The sequence below is a fragment of the Dromiciops gliroides genome, chromosome 1 (genome assembly GCF_019393635.1).
Source record: "Dromiciops gliroides isolate mDroGli1 chromosome 1, mDroGli1.pri, whole genome shotgun sequence".
Classification (NCBI taxonomy): Eukaryota; Metazoa; Chordata; class Mammalia; order Microbiotheria; family Microbiotheriidae; genus Dromiciops; species Dromiciops gliroides.
This window is the reverse complement of record NC_057861.1, coordinates 504,877,457-504,898,169: the sequence shown is the minus strand read 5'-3', so window position 1 is coordinate 504,898,169 and position 20,713 is coordinate 504,877,457. Positions and strand designations below refer to the sequence as shown.

General features: G+C 45.7%; 1 protein-coding gene across 1 annotated transcript in view; it reads left to right on the top strand.

Moving 5' to 3' along the window:
- Positions 1-538: 538 nt before the first annotated feature.
- Positions 539-20,713, top strand: part of FLII (FLII actin remodeling protein) — a 31,008-nt gene continuing 10,833 nt past the window's right edge. Inside the window, exons 1-13 of the mRNA XM_043978135.1 lie at positions 539-694; positions 954-1,025; positions 3,418-3,498; positions 7,334-7,419; positions 8,210-8,371; positions 8,466-8,569; positions 9,255-9,430; positions 9,758-9,915; positions 14,175-14,259; positions 15,185-15,332; positions 17,012-17,145; positions 19,597-19,809; positions 20,286-20,465. Coding sequence (XP_043834070.1) covers positions 614-694; positions 954-1,025; positions 3,418-3,498; positions 7,334-7,419; positions 8,210-8,371; positions 8,466-8,569; positions 9,255-9,430; positions 9,758-9,915; positions 14,175-14,259; positions 15,185-15,332; positions 17,012-17,145; positions 19,597-19,809; positions 20,286-20,465 — 1,680 coding nt within the window. The 5' untranslated portion in view covers positions 539-613. The remainder of the gene's footprint in view (positions 695-953; positions 1,026-3,417; positions 3,499-7,333; positions 7,420-8,209; positions 8,372-8,465; positions 8,570-9,254; positions 9,431-9,757; positions 9,916-14,174; positions 14,260-15,184; positions 15,333-17,011; positions 17,146-19,596; positions 19,810-20,285; positions 20,466-20,713) is intronic.

Below are 20,713 nucleotides of genomic sequence, written 5' to 3'. Positions count from 1 at the left end.
CTATAATTATACCCATTTTACAAATGTTAAGTGACTTGGCCAGGGTCACATAGGCTAGTAAGTGTGTGAGGTCAGATTTGAACTCAGTTCTTCCCCACTCCAGGACCCGAGCTCTCTTCCCTTGTGCCACTGAGGTTATATAGCTAATAGGAGTCTGAGGCAGGTCTTCTGACTGACTCTGTGGCCAGTGTTTTGTCCACAGCACCACACTGCCTCTTCTTGGGCTGGAAAGGATCTTGTTGTTCTTGTGATTGTAAATACCTTATGTGTTTGCAAAGCATTTTACCTGGTTTGGATTATTTGTCAGAAAGGTTATCTCCCTGACTTTTGTGCGCTGCTTTCTAGCTGCTAAGCTGGACTTTTCATTAAATTTAGCCCCCTCATGTGGTGTTTGTGTGTGAGCAAGATGGATCGGAGGAGGGCGGGGGAGGACAGCCTGGGGGCCGTGTCCTGAAGAGTAGAACAGGCCCTTTAGAAATGGGGTGCGGGGGTGGCCATTAAGGCTGGTGGCTGAGAGGGCCTTGTATTGGTCAGATTCTCTCTAAGCTCGTCCCCTCATGCCTTTCTCCTTGTCCGTTCCTAGGGTGGCTATTTTCCTGAACATGTAAAAGCCATGACCAGCCTGCGGTGGCTGAAGCTGAACCGGACAGGACTCTGCTACCTGCCTGAAGAACTTGCTGCCCTTCAGAAGCTGGTAAGACCATTCTCTACCCGAGTCAACTTGTTTCACCCTCTCCTTGGGCCTTGGGGGCCAAGTGTGGGGGCAGAGCAGAGGGGAGTCAGAGCCCCGGTGTGAATGGGAAGGGATGGTCGTGGAGGTGTCTCCCTCTGCCCCCCCCTTACCCCCACTTCTATCCCCACTTCCCCTCCTGCATTCCCCCCACCCCCACCCCTGTCCCTGTCCCTCCTATTGCCAGGCACTGCATAAACTGTTCTCTTGATTTTCCCTCCAGGAACACCTGTCTGTCAGCCACAATCACTTGAACACTCTCCATGGAGAACTATCCAGCCTCCCCTGCCTGCGGGTGAGTCCCTGTCCAGAGGTCGGAGGGAGGTCTCCGGCCAAGAGTCTCAGACACACTTGCTGATTTGACCCTGAGCCTGTATCAAGTGTCCAAGCCCAGGTATCACGGAGGAGACAGATTGTGTATGATGCAGTCTCTGCCCTGGAGAATTCATAATCTACCTATTTAGAGAAGCAGAATTCATGTTTATGAAACAGATTACAGAAGAAGCCGGGAGATGTGCTTCACGAAACGCTAGGATGTGGGATGCAGACAGTGACTTCAATAGGAATTTGGAGGGGGAGATTGGAGGTCACAGTGGGCTGGGCTGGGCTGGTCAGCAGAAGCTTTGTGGAGGACCTGGCCCTGTAACCAGTGAAGGATGGTTAGGGTTGGGAATGGGGAGGCATGTGAGACGACAATGGGCTCTCTGGGCTGTGGTTGTTGTTAGCCTGGGCCAGGGAGAGGAGAGGAAGTTTGAGCAGCTAAAGTGGTGTCTTGGGCCATCTGGGCTCAGGGCTGGCAGGCGGGCGGGGGCATGGTCAGGGTGGATTTCCTGTGGGCTAGGATTGCAGCATTCATCACCTTCAGCTCCCTCGGGAGGCTGCAGGGAGGAGTCCTGAGAGAAGCAGGAAAATCTAACTTCAGTTTGCCCTGGTCCTCCCATCAATTTTATAGAAAGAGTTTCAGCCTGTTAACATTGTTTTCCCTTAAGATGTCCCTCCCCTCGTGTAAAGTTTTTAATCTCCCCAAGTACCCAATACTACTAGGTGACTTAGTGGATAGAGCTCTGGGCCTGGAGTCGGGAAAACCTGAGTTCAAATCTGGCCTCAGATGTTTACTAACTATTTGACCCTGGCCAATTCACTTAACCCTGTTTGCCTCAGTTTCCTCATTTGTCAGATGAGCTGGAGAAGGAAATGGCAAACCACTCTAACATCTTTGCCAAGAAAACCCCAAATGGGGTCACAAAGAGTCAGATGTGACTGAAAAGACAGAACAATAATAACAGAAGTGCCCAATGTAGCACTCCACACAGATGATACATTGGATAAATATTTGCTGTATCGTCTGTAAGTCTTAAAATGGTTAGGATGATAAAGGGAGTCAGGGCACAGGTTCAAATCTCAGCTCTGAGGCTAACTGCCTGTATGATCTTAGGCAAATCACTTAACTACACCATGCCCCAGTTTCTTCATTTGTGAAATGGGGGGTTTGGAGTAGCTGGCCCCAGACATCCCTATCGCTTCTAGACCTTCCACAGGTTCCCTCTAGATCTGTGATCCCAAGTACCCATGGCAACATGTATCTCTTCCAGGATAATGTCTTTTTTTAAAAGAAATTATGCTATTGGGGCAGCTAGGTGGTACAGTGGATAGAGCACCTGCCCTGGAGTCAGGAGGACTTGAGTTCAAATACGATCTCAGACTCTTGACACTTACTAGCTGTGTGACCCTGGGCAAGTCACTTGACTCCAATTGCCTCACCAAAAAAAAAAAATTATGCTATTTTGTTTTAGGAGAGGTTCTTCCCCCTTCCTCAAATAGAGTTAAGCATAATTATCTTCTCCTGTAATTGTGACGGATGGCACCTAGCACTTTTCCCTGTCATCGTTTATTTAATAAACAGTAGGACAAAGGAAAGATGTGTGCTTTAGCTTTGACTGATGCTGACAATAAGTGTTGTATCCGACCCAAGTTTTGTTGCTCTTGTGCTGACTTTATTTTTGTTGTTGTAGTCACGGTGTGGATGGGCCCTCTTGGCGCTGTTTTCTTCATTTCATCATTCTGCATACATCTCATGTTTCCCTGATTTCTAAATCTTTGTCATATTCTTTTATGTTCATATGCTGCAGACTGTTAGGCCATTCATCCTTCAGTTGTTGGGCACATATTTGGTTTCCAGCCTTTTGTTATTGTGGATAATATTTCTGAGTGTTTCTGTATGTATGAGTCCTTTCTGTTCTGTTTCCTTGGAGAATAGTATTATCATTCCTTTTTTTGTTTGTTTGTATTCTCTTTCTAGGCTAATTCACACCCTATTTTCCCTCCACTCCCCACCATGATCACAGAAGGCTCTTAGACGTCACCTAGTCTAGTCCCCCTCATTTCACAGATGAGGATTTTAATTGAGGCTTGATGAGGCCAAGTGACTTGTCCAAGGTCAAGCAGCTAGTCAGCGACAGATCTGCAATGAGATCTAAGGCTTCCTGACTCCTGGGCCTGAAAGTTTCCTGGCTCTTTCCATTCTGCAAGCTGTCTTCCTCTCGAATTCACCCTCAGGTCCCTAGAAGGAATACATTTGTCCCCTCTTCCCTTATCTGCTAGTCAGAGCCTATCGGAGGTTCCTGAGTGTCTCTTACATCCCGCAGCTCCTGTGTGAGGTTACTAGAGTCATGTTACTTCTCTTGCAGGCGATTGTGGCTCGAGCCAACAGCCTGAAGAATTCTGGGGTACCAGATGACATCTTCCAGCTGGATGACCTCTCTGTCCTGGTAGGTAACCCTACTTCTTCCAGATTTTCCTAGATTGTTTGGTTCTCCAAAGAAGCCACCCCAGCCTAGAAATCATGCCCCCAGCATTTGGTTTTCTGAATGTATTTCCGAGGCAAAAACCACAGCTTTGCCTGGAGCAAAAAGGGAACTATCAGTAGTTTGTATTTGTGTCACAGAGATGCCACGTTGCCCATGAATGGGTTCTTTGGTTTTTTTTTAAATGATTGAGTGGTCAAACCTGTTGCCCAGAATTCAGCTATCCTACAAACCCTCAATTTCCTGGTTCCCTGGATTTAGGACAAAACAGAAAATCATAGGAAAGCAAGTTAGGGTAAGGGACTTTATTTTAAAAGAATAAAAAACGAAAAAAAAAGAAAAAAAAGGAGCAGCTAGGTGGCACAGTGGATAGTGCACCAGCCCTGGATTCAGGAGGACCTGAGTTCAAATCCAGCCTCAGACAGGCAGTTGGGGTTAAGTGACTTGCCCAGAGTCACACAGCTAGTAAGTGTTGAGTGTCTGAGGCCGGATTTGAACTCAGGTCCTCCTGAATCCAGGGCCAGTGCTCTATCCACTGTGCCACCTAGCTGCCTCATCTTTATACCAATATTGATGAGCCTCTGGGAATAGGGAGCCACTAGGCTGCTTGAAGACAGGTGAACTGAACCAAGTCAGAACAGAGCAGGTCAAAGCATTGGGGCCTGTCAGCAGGCCGGTGAGGTCTTTCAGTGGCAATTGTGTTTCTAGTCTGGCCAAGATAGGAAGGGCCAGTTCCAGATAGAGTTCTGAACAGAAATTTCTTTTATGTGTCCCTGCAATAGACAGGGCATTCTAGTTGGAGGTCTGGATTTGCCCCAGGATAGGCCAGACAGGCTTACTTGAAAGAAATCCAACTCCAGAAAAGCACACAGCAGGGAAGAGCTCACCAAAAAAGTCCATGCAGCTGATTAGATTAGCAGGGGTTCTAAGCTGTTAGGCAAAGCTTAGCCTATAGATGTGCAGTCCATAAGGATCTTAGACAAGCTGCCTGGACTAATGACACATTGGATGTGTAGTCTAAATCTGCTAAAAATAAGATTAAACAAACAAAAAAAAGAACGTGGATTAGCCCCCACAGCGTTTTCTAGGGGCCGCTGTATTCTAGAGATGCAACATCTATATGGCTTGTATCCATTTCTTTTTTTTTTTTTTTTTTTTTTTTTGGTGAGGCAATTGGGGTTAAGTAACTTTTCCCAGGGTCACACAGCTAGTAAGTGTCAAGTGTCTGAAGCTGGATTTGAACTCAGGTCATCCTGAATTCAGGGCCGGTGCTCTATCCACTGCACCACCTAGCTGCCCCTTGTATCCATTTCTGTACTCCTAATGTACATATTAATACAACAAATATGAGTAAGGGGAGATGGACCAATTTGTTGACCAGTCCCTCATTTTTTTTTTTGTTTAATTGTTTTTTGGTTGTTTCCAACTCTCAATGACCCTTTTGGGATTTTTCTTGGCCAAGATACTAGAGTGGTGTGCTGTTTCCTTCTCCAATCATTTTACAGATGACGAACTGAGGTAAATGGAGTTAAATGACTTGCCCAGGGTCACACAGCTAGTTCAGTGTCTGAAGCTAGATTTGAACTCAGGTTTTTCTGGCTTTAGACCCTGTGCTCTATCCACTGCAACACCTAGTGCTCCAGTCTTCTGTTACTTAACCATTGGTCCATGCAAAGTTATCTTAAAGCAGCTGAGTTCTTTCCCCTCCGAGTGGGGGCAGAGTGATCTTTATTTAGATAGACCCCAAGGATCCTGGCTGCTTTCTTACCTGATCATCAGATGTTCCCTGTGTCAATCAATTGCCTCTATATGATTGCTGTTGCTCTTTAGGAATTTCTTCATACTTTATTGATGTTGCTTAGAGACTCTTCAGATAGATTTTTAGCAATAAGCATTGGGTAAAGAAGGGGTTTTGAGGGGTAGCTAGGTGGTGCAGTAGATAGAGCACCAACCCTGGATTCAGGAGGACTGAGTTAAAATCTGGCCCCAGACACTTGATACTTTCTAGCTGTGTGACCCTGGGCAAGTCACTTAACCCCAATTGCCTCACCAAAAAAAAAAGAAGAAGAAGAAGGGGTTTTTGAACACTTATAAAAGCAAATGATATCAGTGATTCTTTTTTATCAACTTAATTTCTAAATCTCCTCCTTCCCCTCTTCTTCCCCGAGTTGGCCATTTTTTATCACATCACAAAAAAGAAATGAGTAGAGGGCAGCTAGGTGGTGCAGTGGATAAAGCACTGGCCCTGGATTCAGGAGGACCTGAGTTCAAATCCAGCCTCAGACACTTGACACTTACTAGCTGTGTGACCCTGGGCAAGTCACTTACCCCCCATTGCCCCACCAAAAAAAAAAAGAAAGAAAGAAAAAGAAATGAGTAGAAAATAGCAATTCATAACTAACCTATTAATGAAGATGGACATTATATGCCACATTCTACCCTCATAGTTATCTCCCTCTGCAAAGAAGAATGGATGCTTTGTTAACCAGGAAACCAATATCTGATACTTATAATATTATTAATATAATATTAATATCAACACAATCATAATACTATCAATATAACACATAATAATATCAGTTTTAATATAATACACATTATATGATAATATATGATATATTAAAACCTATCATGTGATATGTATAATTGTGATGTTATAGAATATATACTTATATTCTGTTATAAAGCATTTTATGTTCATTCTTTCATTTGATACTCACAAAAGTGCCCTGTGATGTGGGTGTATGGATGTTGTTATCCCTGTTTTTACAGATGAGGATTTTGAGGCTTGGAGAGAGATTAAGTGACTTGTCCCTAATCACACAGCTAGGCAGAGGTAGGATTTGAACCCAGGTCTCTGCAAATGCAGTACTCTGAGGCCTATACCACACTATTTCCCAAACGTTCTGGGACCTTATTAGAAAAACTATGATGATTTGTTAAAACAGTTTCTGGATTAGAACATACTTTACAGAGTGTTTTCACGTCTGCCTGCTTTTGGTTCTTTGAAAGAAACCTGTAAAGAATGCAGGGCAGAGGGGGCAGCTAGGTGGTGCAGTGGGGGCAGCAAGTCACACAGTGGATATAGCACCAGCCCTGGAGTCAGGAGGACCTGAGTTCAAATCCAGCCTCAGCCACTTGACACTTACTAGCTGTGTGACCCTGGGCAAGTCACTTCACCCTCATTGATCCCACCAAAAAAAAAAAAAGTGAATGCAGGGCGGGCATCATTATCCCCATTTCCCAGATGAGAAAATTGAGGCCCAGGGATGAGGTAACTTGTCCAAGGTCTCCTATGGTGGGTTATTTAAGAGCCAGGACTAGAGATTTCACTCCCTAACTCTTTGTTTTGAGTATTTTCTTTCTTTAAATGTAATCAGTGCCTTCTGATTCTTATGTAACACTCATTGCTCAATATTTACCCCTCTCCCTGACAAATGACCCTGCCTAAGGAAATACTCAATACCAATAACCCAAAAAAAAACTTAAGAGAAAGCAAATGACTCAGTGATCCAGTCTGATAGCGTATTCAACAATCCATAGCCATGGCCCCCTTCTTTGCCCCCACTGCTGCAGAAAAGGACGTGCTCCCATATCTCTTCCTCGGGTCCGAGATGGGCCGGTGCCATTTTCATCCCATTTTCTGATCTGTGATTGCTGGGCCTGGCTCTCAGCGTCCTCTCCAGGTAAAGGGGTCCCCACAGTCCCACACTAGAGAGGCTCGCCTGGTGGCAGGATGGCCTGCCGGAGGTCTGCCTGCTCCTGTCTTCTTACCTTCTGCTTTATCTTTGACCCACAGGACCTCAGCTACAACCAGCTGACAGAATGTCCCCGGGAGCTTGAGAATGCCAAGAACATGCTGGTGCTCAATCTCAGTCACAACAGGTGCCAGCCCGGGTCACACAGGGCCTCCTTCGGGCTTCTTCACCACCCTGCCTTCCCTTCAGCAGTGGGGTGGGGGATGGTGGGAGTGTTACTGTGGAGACAGCATCCCAGGGCTCCAGAGAATCCTTTTGATAGGGGGATTGGGGGGCGGGGGGCGGAAGCCAGGCTTTGGAAGTATTGAGGGGGGCCTTAGAAATTATTTAATCTGGGCAGCTAGATGGCACAGTGGATAGAGCACCGGCCCTGGAGTCAGGAGGACCTGAGTTCAAATCTGGCCTCAGACACTTGACACTTACTAGCTTTGTGACCCTGGGCAAGTCACTTAACCCCAATTGCCTCACCAAAAAAAAAAAGATTTAATCTTAGCCTCACATTTTATATTTGGGGAAACTGAGGCCTAGGGAAGTTAAGCGACCTGCCCATGGTCACATAGGGAATTGATTGGCAGGGTTAGTGCTAGAACTTGGGTCTCACGACTTGGAGAATAGCATCCATTCTTTTACGCTCCGGCATTTCCGGGATGGCTAAGAAATGTGAATACTCCCTGACATAGCAGTGGGGCATAGGTGGGAGTATTTCAATTTAGATTGTACCTTAAAGAATTATTTTGATAAGGGGATGGCGGGGGGAGTGGTACAGAAGCCAGGCTTTGGGAGTAGGACATTAACAATGAGGAGAATAAGGGATATGGGGAGGGGGGAGAACAGCGGGAGTTTAAGGAGGGGCAGAATTAGAAAATAGGATGGTGGGGTGAGTTGTGATTTCCCTCCTGCCCCTTTCTCCCCACCAGCATCGATAACATCCCCAACCAGCTCTTCATCAACCTGACTGACCTATTGTACCTGGATGTGAGCGACAACAGGCTGGAGAGCCTGCCCCCCCAGATGCGACGCCTTGTGCATCTGCAGACATTGATTCTCAATAACAACCCCCTCATGCATGCCCAGCTCAGGTACTGCTTCCCCACTCTTGTTCCCGCTCACACACCCTCTGCCCCATCCTTCCCCTTCTTGTGGTCTGCATTGTTCCCTTCTTTTCCTCTCCAGGCAGCTCCCTGCTATGACAGCCCTGCAGACCCTGCACCTCCGGAACACCCAGCGCATCCAGAGCAACCTCCCCACTAGCCTGGAGGGCCTGATCAACCTTGCTGGTGAGCCAGAGGATGGTCTGGGAGTCACGGTGGCCCCCAAGAGGGACAGGGAGAGGTGAAGGGAAAAGACACACAGACAATAGCACTAAACTGGCTATTTAGAGACCTAGATTCTCTTCTCCGCTCCTCCTCTAATTTGCTGTGGCTTGGGCCTGAATTCTGGGTATTTAGTAAGATGGCGGGAATGAAAGTGTTTTGTAAATTATAAAATGCTTGATCCAAATGTATAGTGTTGGGTTTAGGCCAAAGGGGTTGTGGCCAGACCCGTTGGCCTGGGGAGGTCACTGGGGAAACAGGCTTCCAGAGATCTCTTCCTCTTACATTCTTCACTGTCCCGAAGTCTCCTTCCTCCTGTGTGTCCTGTGCCAGGGGAGAGGTTTATTGGTGTTGGATTCATGGTGAGCGGTAGCATTCAAGAAAGCCCCAGGCTGTTGGACTAGAGCTCTGGGTCTCTTCTGGTCTAGTCTGGCCTTTAGTCCCCAGATTCTTGTTTGTTTTTTTGTTTTTTTTGGGTTTTTTGCGGGGCAATGGGGGTTAAGTGACTTGCCCAAGGTCACAGAGCCAGTAAATGTCAAGTGTCTGAGGCCGGATTTGAATTCAGGAACTCCTGAATCCAGGGCCAGTGCTTTATCCACCTAGCTGCCCCTAGTCCCCAGATTCTTAGTGCTGTCACCCTCCCAAACAGATGTGGACCTGTCCTGCAATGACCTGACCTGGGTGCCCGAGTGCCTGTACACACTCCCCAACCTCCGCCGCCTCAACCTGAGTAGCAACCAGATCTCTGAGTTGTCCCTCTGCATCGACCAGTGGGTACAGGTGGAGACGCTGAATCTGTCTCGAAACCAGCTCACCTCTCTCCCAGTGAGTGGCCCATGTATCACTGACTGAGGCTTCAGCCAGGACCTTGTGGGGAGGGGGCGGGGTGGAAAAGGATGGGGGCCGTGGCCTTGGGAAGTGGAATGCAGATGGTGCTGTGTAGTCAGTGGGGATGGGGATAATGATAACTTGGGGCTGTGGTCCTTGGGGAGAAAGAAGTAGAGGAAGGATGGGAGAAACATAGATTATCCACCTCCCACAAGGAAGATTTCCATGAGATGGAAAGAGATTTTTGTGGGGTGGAGGGTAGAGGGGGGTGGTATGGTCCCAGTGGACCACAAGCCTGGCCCTGACGCAGCTTTTGGTCTCTAGTCTGCCATCTGCAAGCTGACTAAGCTGAAAAAGTTATACCTGAACTCCAACAAGGTGGATTTTGACGGCATCCCCTCCAGTATTGGCAAGCTGGCCAACCTGGAGGAGTTCATGGCGGCCAACAACAACCTGGAACTCATTCCTGAGAGCCTTTGCAGGTAGGAGGCTGGGATAAGGGCCTGGGGGAGGAAAAGTGTTAGAATCCCTCCTCCCCAACCCCCTTTCCCTCCTAAAAAGCTCAGCTGAGAAACCACCAGGCCTAAGGGAAGGAGAGTTCATAACCAGCCTGGGATGCTCATCCCAATGTCTCAAGCCTTGAGATAGACTTAAGTCTAACCTATGTTCTTCCTGCTCTAATCTAATTCCATTTCTTTTATTTTATTTTATTTTTTATTTCTTAGTGGGGCAATGAGGGTTAAGTGACTTGCCCAGGATCACACAGCTAGTAAGTGTCAAGTGTCTGAGGCCGGATTTGAACTCAGGTACTCCTAAATCCAGGGGCCAGTGCTTTATCCACTGCGCCACCTAGCTGCCCTTCCTTTTTTTTTTTTTTTTTTGTGAGGCAGTTGGGGTTAAGTGACTTGCCCAGGGTCACACAGCTAGTAAGTGTTAAGTGTCTGAGGCTGGATTTGAACTCAGGTACTCATGACTCCAGGGCCAGTGCTCTATCCACTGCGCCACCTAGCTGTCCTCCTTTCCATTTCTTTTTATCTTTTTTTCCTTTGGGGATATTGAGGCTAATGGTTAAAAAGAAAATCTTTTTTTCTTTTCTCTTTCTTTCTTTCTTTCTTTCTTGCAGGGCAATGAGGGTTAAGTGACTTGCCCAGGGTCACACAGCTAATAAGTGTCAAGTGTCTGAGGCCGGATTTGAACTCAGGTACTCCTGAATCTAGGACTGGTGCTTTATCTATTGCACCACCTAGCTGCCCCCCAAAAAAACAATTTCTAACATCATTGAGCTTGTGACCCTTGCAGGGATTCTTCTTAAATTTTATTTTGCGTTATGGACCCTTTCTGCAGACTTTTTAAACCTGTGGACCCCTTCTCAGAATCAACATTTTTGAACATGGCTAGGACTCAGTTGGTGGCAGATGATGAATCCTGGGAAGTGATCTTTGAATTTGCACAGCATATTTCCATTGGGCTGGAACCATTGACCATATTTTACATAATTCTGGACTTCTGATGGTGTAGATTCAGATGCATGGGAACACTTCTCAGGATTCACCTAGCTGTACATAGAATAACATAAAAAGGAAACCAACTGGGGCAGCTAGGTGGCACAGTGGATAAAGTACTGGCCTTAGATTCAGGAGGACTTGAGTTCAAATCCACCTTCAGACACTTGACACTTACTAGCTGTGTGACCCTGGGCAAATCACTTAACCCTCATTGCCCTGGGGGGGAAAAAAAAAAGGAAACCAATTATGTTGAATAAGGATGTAATTGTGTTCCTCCTCTAAGTTCATGTACTCCTGGAAATATTGAGAGCCCCTTGGTTTGGTCAAATCCTTGCCACGCTATTGACCTTGGGATTTGCTCCCCAAGCTCTGATCCTGCAGATCTCATGACGGATTTAGGGATGGGCCTTCTTTGCTGCATGGGTTGGGCATCTGATATTTCCATCTTGGTTAAAGGGTTGAATGGTTAAGGAATGGCCTAAGATGGCTATTCAGTTCCTTCTAGTAGGAGCAGGAGTAAGGAAGCAGTATGGCATAGTAAATGGAGAACTGACCGTAGAGCCAGGAAGACCTGGATTCAGGTCCCATTTCTGACACATACAGACTCTGTGACTCAGGTCTAGTCATTGTCTTCTCAGTGAGTGCCCCTAAGGCAACTCTCCAAAACTATAAGTTATAAAGAAAGTACCAAATTGCATTGGTAGAGAGAGTTTCCCGATAGGGAATCCCTCATTCCAGTGAAATCAGAGGCCTACTCCAGTTTAATATTCCATGTGTACTTGGTACCGTGGGCTATTCCAGAGAGTCACCACTGCCACTTACTAGTCATGTGACCTGGGCAAAATCCCTTAAAATCTCTGAGATTTCATTTTCTCATCTCTATGGTGGGACAGATCATCCCAAGTGGCTCACAGGGATTTTGTGAAAATCACAAAATGAAAGCTCTTTGGAAACTGGATAAGCTTTATACAGCTACAAAGTGGCTTCATCAATGTTATTAGTAAAAAAAAAAAAAAAGGTTTTATTATAAGGAATGATATCAAGGCAAACAGTTAGACCGCTGGCCTCAATCCTGACTTATATTTGCTGTGTGATGCTGGACAAGTCTCTTAACTAGAAATTAACCTTGCAGCTGAGACTCCTAAATTCTAACTAGACAAGGCACTTACCTGTCTTACTGGGTGGGAGAAGAGGTTCCTCTGTAGGATTTCCCTAGAGCAGGAATTCTTAACCTCTTTGGTGTCGTTGACCCTCCTGGCAGTTTGGTGAAGCCTTTGGGACCCCCCCCCCTTTTTTTTTTGCTCACAAATGCCATCATTTTTTTTTCAGCAACAAACATTTATTTTATTTTTGTACCCCTTTTCAAATTATTGTTTTTAAATGTGTAAAAGAAAATTACATAGGAAGCCAATTATATTGAAATCGAGGCATCCAAAAAATATATTTTTTTTAAAGTTCACTAACCCCAAGTTAAGAACCCTTGCCCTAGATCAGTGGAATCTCCGGTCTCTCCCCTACCCCCACCCCAATTTACTGATAATAAATAATTTTTAAGTTTACCCAGTCTCACTTTTTTCTTTCAGAGCAGCTGGGTTCTATATAGCAGTGGTGTCAAACTTGAACAGAAAGGACTCCCTTATAGACTGCATATTGAGTTAGAAAACCACAATTAACATTCTCTGTGTTGTATTGTATTTTTACTTATTTTTGTTAAACATTTCCCAATTACATTTTAATCTGGTAGCCATCAGGCTCCCTACCTCTGCTGTACAGGTTTCATCATTAATAAAAGAATCCAAACTGCATCTGCCCTACCTGGTTGTTATTAACTCATGTTCAGTCATTTTTCAGTCTTTTCAAAGACTTCTCTAACTCTTTGTGATCCCATTTGATATTTTCTTGGCAGAGATACTGGAGTGGTCTGCCACTTCCTTCTCCAGCTCATTTTACAGATAAGGAAATGAGGCAAAAAAGGGTTAATATAGCTAGTAAGTATCTGAGGCCAAATTTGAACTCAGAAAGATACATCTTTGTGTCTTTAGGCCTAGCATTCTATCCACTGCGCCACCCAGCTGCCCCTATTATTAACTCACACAGCTTTTTTGGGTGATTGAACACAGTGTTTTAAAACAGAGATTTGTGTTTGTTTATGTTTTTAATAGCCAGAACATCTTGCCACCAGACCCACCATATGTTAAACTAAGTTAAGCCACCAAACCAATAGAATATATTAACATTAGACAAAAGAGAAACCAATTTTTTTCTCCCTGAAAGGGAAGATTGGGGGAAAGGTTGGTGGTGAAGGGATGGTGTCACACTGGAATGAGAACTGCTGGCGTCCTTAAACAAATGGCCCTGACTCTTTGATTGGGCGGGGGGAATGGAGATTAGGTTTCTGTGTCCCCTGCCCAAGGATTCATTGTAATAGAGATTCTTAATTTTTTGTGTCATAAAATTCGTGGATTTTGACAGTCTGATGCACTGCTAATTTAGATTAGATTAGAAGCTTTCTGAGGGCAGGAACTGTCTTTCTTTGTTCATTTGTATCCCCAGCACATAGCACAGTGCCTAGCACGTAGTAGGCACATAATAAATGTTTATTGATTGATTGTTGAAGCCTGTGGGCCCCTTCTCAGTATAATGTTTTCCAATAATTGAAGGAAATGCTGAATTGCATTTCAGGGGGTCACAGTAGATAGAGGGCTGGACCTGGAATCAGAATGACCTGATGTTAGACATTCACTAGCTTTGTGACCCTAGGCAAGTCACTTTACCCTGTTTGCCTCAACAAGAAGAAGAACTTAATATTTTGGGGGACAGTTAAGTGGCACAGTGGATAGAGTGCCAGACCTGGAGTCAGAAAGACTAATTTTCTTGAGTTCAAATCTGGCTTCAGACACCTTACTATCTCTTTAACCCTGGGCAAATCACTTTACCCTGTTTGCCTCAGTTTCTTCATCTGCCAAATGATCTGGAGAAGAAAATGGCAAACAGAGTTGGACACGACTGAAAAGTGATTCAACATCAAAAAGATTTAATCTTTTCCCTCTCCAAGTTCACAAGACCTCTTGAAATCTATCCATGGACCCGTTGGGGGTGGTTAAGAATGGCTGCCTTAGGAGATGCTTCATATGACTAGAGACAACCCAGCTGACTCAGAGCCCCTGTTCTGGGGTACCTAGGAGCCATGAGTCTTGGGTCCTAGTTCTGAGGTCAGCCCTGCTTGGTCCCCACAGATGCACCAAATTAAGAAAGCTGATCCTGAACAAGAACCGCCTGGTGACCCTGCCTGAGGCCATCCACTTCCTGACGGAAGTAGAGGTAAGTCCTGGACATGAGCTTGGCAGGGTCAGAAGTAAGCAACGGTCTCTGTTGGTCACGGAGCCGGGGAGGAGTGAAAGCAAAGGCCTAATGCCTGTTTTAATACTGGATTTGGAGTGAAAAGGTTCGGGTTTGAGTGGTGGGTAGTTTTGCCTTTGACTGTAACCCTGGGCACATCACTTAACCCATTCTCTAAAACTGTAAGTTAGAGATACGTTGCCTACCTGCATCAGTATTCTTTCATGGGTTGCTCCCTGCATGGATGAAATTACAGATGAATTCCTGCCCCTTACCCTACCCCAACCACTTTTTTTTTTTTTTGGTGAGGCAATTGGAGTTAAGTGACTTGCCCAGGGTCACTGGGCTAGTAAGTGTCTGAGGCGGGATTTGAACTCAGGTACTCCTGAATCCAGGGCCGGTGCTTATCCACTGTACCATCTAGCTGCCCCCCAACCACTTTTTTTTTTAGTGAGGCAATTGGGGTTAAGTGACTTGCCCAGGGTCATACAGCTAGTAAGTGTTAAGTGTCTGAGGCCAGATTTGAACTCAGGTACTCCTGACTCCAGGGCCGGTGCTCTATCCACTGCGCCACCTAGCTGCCCCCCAACCACTTTTGAAAAAAGTTCAAGACATGCTTCGAAGTAGCTAGGTGGTTCAGTGGATAAAGCGCTGGACCTAGAGTCAGAAAGACTAGAGTCTAGATCCAGCTTCATACATTTAATAATTGTGTGACCCTAGGCAAGTCACTTGACCTCTGTTTGCCTCACTTTCTTCATCTGTAAAATGAGAATAATAACCTTCCAGGGTTGTTGTGAGGATAAAATGTAATAACATTTGTAAAATGCATTGTAAACTTTAAAGTCCCATATAAATGCTAGACAATATTATTGATATTATTCTCATCTCTTCTGGTCCTCTCCATCAGGTCCTGGATGTGCGAGAGAATCCCAACTTGGTGATGCCCCCTAAGCCAGTAGACCATTCCTCTGAATGGTACAATATTGACTTCTCACTGCAGAACCAACTGCGCCTGGCAGGCGCTTCCCCAGCTACTGTGGCCGCTGCTGGTGCAGGTGGGTCAATGGGCCTTGTATTGGGATGAGATATGGGAGAGGACAAGGATATCCCCTCTCCTCTTCCTTTCCTCACCAAGGATTGATAGAGCAGTCAGTTTAACCCTTTCTGTGTGTTTTATTTTGGTTTTTTTGTGAGGCAATTGGGGTTCAGTGACTTGCCCAGGGTCACACAGCTAGTAAGTGTCAAGGGTCTGAGGCCGGATTTGAACTCAGGTCCTCCTGACTCCAGGGCCGGTGCTCTATCCACTGTGCCACCTAGCTGCCCCAGTCAGTTTAAACTTGATACCCAAATCCTAATGTGTTTAATCTGCCTTCTAACCCTAGAAGAGAGATGGATTCATAGATAAGGATTTTTAAAATTTTAAGCTTTTCCCCTCAGATCTCCCACTTCATCCCACCCTCAGATAAAAGAAAGAAAGAAAGAAATTCAGAACACTTGTAACATACAAGTCTAATCAAGCAAAATAAATACCCACACTGGTCACATTCAAAAATGTGTGTCCCATTTGTTCATATTACATCACTTTTCTGTCATGAGGTTATTGGGATACCCTGTTTAGTATGGTCTGAATTGGCAAGTTTCCCTCACAGAAGTAGTCTTGAGAGGGGTAGGACGGGGCTAAAGTCATATTCCTTCTCCAATTTTTCTCTAATTCTAATTTTTCAATTAACAAGCATTTTTTCCTCTTTTGGCTTCATGCCAAACAAAAACAACCCTTGTAAAAGAATCTATAGGAAAAAAAAAAAGAATCTATAGAGTCAAGCAAAATATTTTATATTGACCATGTCCAAAAATGTCTGGCTCATTGTGCATCTTAATCCCATTACCTCTGTCAGGAATTGAGTATCATTCCCTTCATCTTTTTTTTAACATTAATTTTAAAAAATTTTAAGTTCCAGATTCTCTCCCTCCTCGCCCTTCCCCTGCCCATTGAGAAGGCAAGCAATTTGATCTCAGTTATACATGTGAAATCATGCAAAATATTTCCATAGTATGTATGTTGAAAAAGAAAGAAAAAAAAGTGGAAAAAAGCATGTTTCCATCTGCACTCAGACTTCATTAGTTCTCTTTCTGGAGGTGGACAGCGTTTTTCAACATGAGTCCTTCGGAATTGTCTCGGATCATTGTCTTGATCAGAGTAGTAGTTTTTCATAGTTGTTCATCTTAGAATATTGTTGTTACTATTTACAATGTTCTCCTGGTTCTTCTCACTTCACTTTGCATCAACTTATGTCTTCCAAGGTTTTTCAGAAACTATCCTGCTTGTCATTTTTTTTTATAACACAATAGTATTCCATCACAATCATATACCACAATTTGTTCAGCCATTCCTCAACTGTTGGCATCCCTTCAATTTCCAATTCTTTGCCACCACAAAAAGAGCTGCTATAAATATTTTTGTACATATGAGTCTTTTCCCTTTTCTTTGGTCTCTTTGGGATACAGACCCAGTAATGGTATTGCTGGCTCAAAGGGTATGCAGTTTTATAGCCCTTTGGCCTTACTTCCAAATTGTTCTCCAAAACGGTTGGACCACTTCACAACTCCACCAACAATACATTAGTGTACCTATTTTTCCACATCCCCTCCAGCATCTGTCATTTTCCTTTTCTGTCATGTTAGCCAGCCTCATAATTTCCTTCATTCTTCATTGTGCTTCTCATCTGCCCCTCAGGGAATGGTCCCAAGGACCCATTGGCCCGAAAGATGCGCCTTCGCCGGCGTAAAGATTCAGCCCAGGATGACCAAGCAAAGCAGGTGCTGAAGGGAATGTCAGAAGTGGCTCAGGAGAAGAACAAAAAAATGGAGGTAGGAAAAAATCATTCCATCCCAAACTGGCCCCATCCCAGCCTTCTTTCCCTGCCCTCTGACTCACAGACATCATAAGGGAGAAGACCCAGGGTCACATGGGACATAAGGAACTTTTATTTCTGGGGTATGCAGGTTTGAATGTGTGACTATCAATAAGTTTATTAGCTCTTTGTTGTGTATTTATTGTGTGCCACGCATTGTGCTGAATGCCAGAGATACAAAGACAAAAGAGACCCTGGCCTTAGGGAGCATCATTCTTTTGGGGAAATGCAACATCTTCACAGATGTAGTAAATACATAGTATATACAAAAGAAAAAATGCAACATAATTGCAAGGGTAGGGGATCACTAATGTACAGGGGAATCAGAAGAGGCCTTTAGGATGCTTCCTGAACCGAGCCTTGCATTTCAGCCATGACTTGGTAGTGGGGTAGCATAGTGGATAGAGCACTGTGCTTGGAACTAGAAAGACTCATCTTCCTGAGTTCTAATCTGGACACTTATTAGCTGTGTGACCCCGAGCAAGTCACTTTACCCTGCTTGCCTCAGTTCCTCATCTGTAAAATGAGCTGGAGAAGGAATTGGCAAAACCACTCCATTATTTCTGCCAAGACCCCAAATGGGGTCACGGAGAGTTGGTCACGACTGAAAACCAACTGAACAACAAAAATTCCAAGCACAGGGGACAGCCCATGCAAAAGCCCAAAGGCGAGAGATGAAATGTCATGCCCAGGGAGCAGCAGGGAAGCCAGTCTGGGTCAAGTGTGAGCCCAGCACAGACAGGTGTCCCTTTCATCCCCTGGGACTTAGAACATCAGAGCCTTGCTTGGATGGAGTGGCTCACTTTCAGAGGGTGGGGTGTGTATCACAGTCCCTTTCCTAGAAACAGGGACAGAGCTAAAGGAATCTCTTAGGCAGAAAAAGAATGTTCTCCATAGGTTAAGAAGAGGGTATCTAGCCTTTTCATGTAAGGGAACGTTGGGCCTCACCCAGTCCCATAGTTCTTAGGGGTCTCTGAGCATTCAATCCCTAGACCCAGGTGTTTGTACACAAATATGAAACCTTTCCCTAGCACATCTCCTCCCCCAGCCCCCACTTATGCAGTGTTCTATTAGGTTTGACCAGTCGTACAGTTTAACTTCCCCATGTTCCTAGCCTTGGAAATCTCTGGGCAGCTCAGCCAACCAAAAGTCTTTACTGAGCATCTGTAGGCAGTGTAAAGAATACAGGAGAAGGCAGCACTTGCCCTCTGAATCTCACAGCCTGGTTGAAGAGACAAGGCCCTCACATAAGGCTCAAAATGATACAGAACTGAATGTGATTTTTAATAATTTTTAAATTTTTTTGCAGGCCGAATGTGATGGGGGGTGGGGGGGGGCAAGACAATGAGGGTTAAGTGACTTCCCAGGGTCACACAGCTAGTAAGTGTCAAGTGTCTGAGGTCAGATTTGAACTCAGGTCCTCCTGAATCCAGGGCTGGTGCTCTATCCACTGCGCCATCTAGCTGCCCCCAAACCCTTTCCTTTTACAGATGAAGAAACCAAGGTCCAGAGGGGTTGTGTCCAAAGTCACCCAGGTAGCTCTGGGATTTAAACCTCCCAATCTGGTTTTCTTTCTGCTGGGCCGTGATGGCCTGTGAGGTCTCTCCAATTAGATTTCTGTGAAGCATCTTCCTCTTTAACAAAGGAAGACTGACCTAGGATTGTCCTGGGAGAAGAGAGAGATTCATGTGAAAGAAGACATGAATGTGCCCTGTGCCTTCCCTCTGAGGTTACTCCCATTCTCTCATCATTCGCTTGTTCTCTCCTTTAGAATGTCAGCTCTTGGGGCAGCTAGGTGGTGTAGTGGATAAAGCACTGGCCCTGGAGTCAGGAGGACCAGAGTTCAAATCCGACCTCAGATACTTGACACTTAATTAGCTGTGTGACTTTGGGCAAGTCACTTAACCCCAATTGTCTCACCCCCCCAAAAAAAAAAGAATGTCAGCTCTCTGAGGGTAGGAACCATGCTTTTTTCTTTTTTTTTTAGTGAGGCAATTGGGGTTAAGTGATTTGCCCAAGGTCACACAGCTAATTAAGTTTCAAGTATCTGAGGCTGGATTTGAACTAAGGTCTTCCTGACTCCAGGGCCAGTGCTCTATCTACTATGCCACCTAGCTGCCCCTAGGAACTATGCTTTTGCCTTTCTTTGTATCCTGGCACTTAGCACTTAGTCTTAAATGCTTGTTGACTGACTGATGAAGGTTAAATGAAAGATCTAGACTGAGAGAAGATGGGAGAGAGGAGAAGGGGCTAGGAGTGCATCCCTGGACTTCATTGCCTCTTAACTTCTACCCAGACAGCATCCAGGGAGGCCAGGTGGCCCCGAGGCCCAGCCCTGACCCACATATTTCAGCCGGGTAGAGGTCTTTCCCTAACTTTCTCCACCCCCCCCCCCCCCAATCCCCAGGAGAATGCGGATGTGAAAATGGCCGACACCAAAGCCAAACGCTGGGATCAGGGCTTAGAGAAGCCGCCTCTGGACTATTCGGAGTTCTTCACGGAAGATGTGGGCCAGCTGCCAGGCCTCACCATCTGGCAGATAGAGAACTTTGTGCCCACCATGGTGGACGAAGCTTTGCATGGCAGGTTCTATGAGGCCGACTGCTACATTGTGTTAAAGGTTGGTGTGGTTGGCACCTGTGGGTGTGGCAAGGGTAGAGAGAGGGCAAGAGACAGGAGGGACTTGAAGCAGTAGTGGGGGGGAAGCTGGATGTCCTCCAGGGGAAGAGAATTATAAAGCAAACGTGTGGAAGGGTCTAGGAGAGAGTGATGGATGGCTATTCTCGAAATGGGCTGGGGAGTCAGCCTGGAGGTGGGAGGAGGGGGCTACCTAGGGAAAGAGATTCAGCTTGCTAATATCTTACAAGAAGGGGCATCGAGTCCCAGGACATCTGATCTCTGCTTTTATTAAATACCTAGGCTGATGGGGAAGATGGAGAAGACACATGTACATGATCCCTGGGATGGTTCATTAAGGTGTTCTACTTGAGGGATGGGAGGGGACTAGGAGAGGAAGATGGCACATGGATAGGTGTGAAGCCTAGCCTAGCTCCCAGTGTGACTAAGGGCCCACCTCCGTCTCTGTCCCATCTCTAGACATACCTGGATGAGAGCGGCTCCTTGAACTGGGAGATCTACTACTGGATTGGTGGGGAGTCCACCTTGGACAAGAAAGCTTGCTCAGCCATCCATGCAGTCAACCTTCGGAACTACTTGGGTGCCGAGTGCCGAACCATCCGGGAGGAGATGGGTGATGAGAGTGAGGAGTTCCTCCAGGTATGTCATGGCCCCGGGAAGAGAAAGCTGCTAGCGCACCTTCCCTCTCCCCCTACCCACCACCATCACTGTCCCTAGGCCCATCTCCGATAAGCCTATATATATATTTTTTCTTTTTTTTTTTAAAGCCAGGCAATGAGGGTTAAGTGACTTGCCCAGGGTCACACAGCTAGTAAGTGTCAAGTGTCTGAGGCTGGATTTGAACTCAGGTCCTCCTGAATCCAGGGCAGGTGCTTTATCCACTGTAC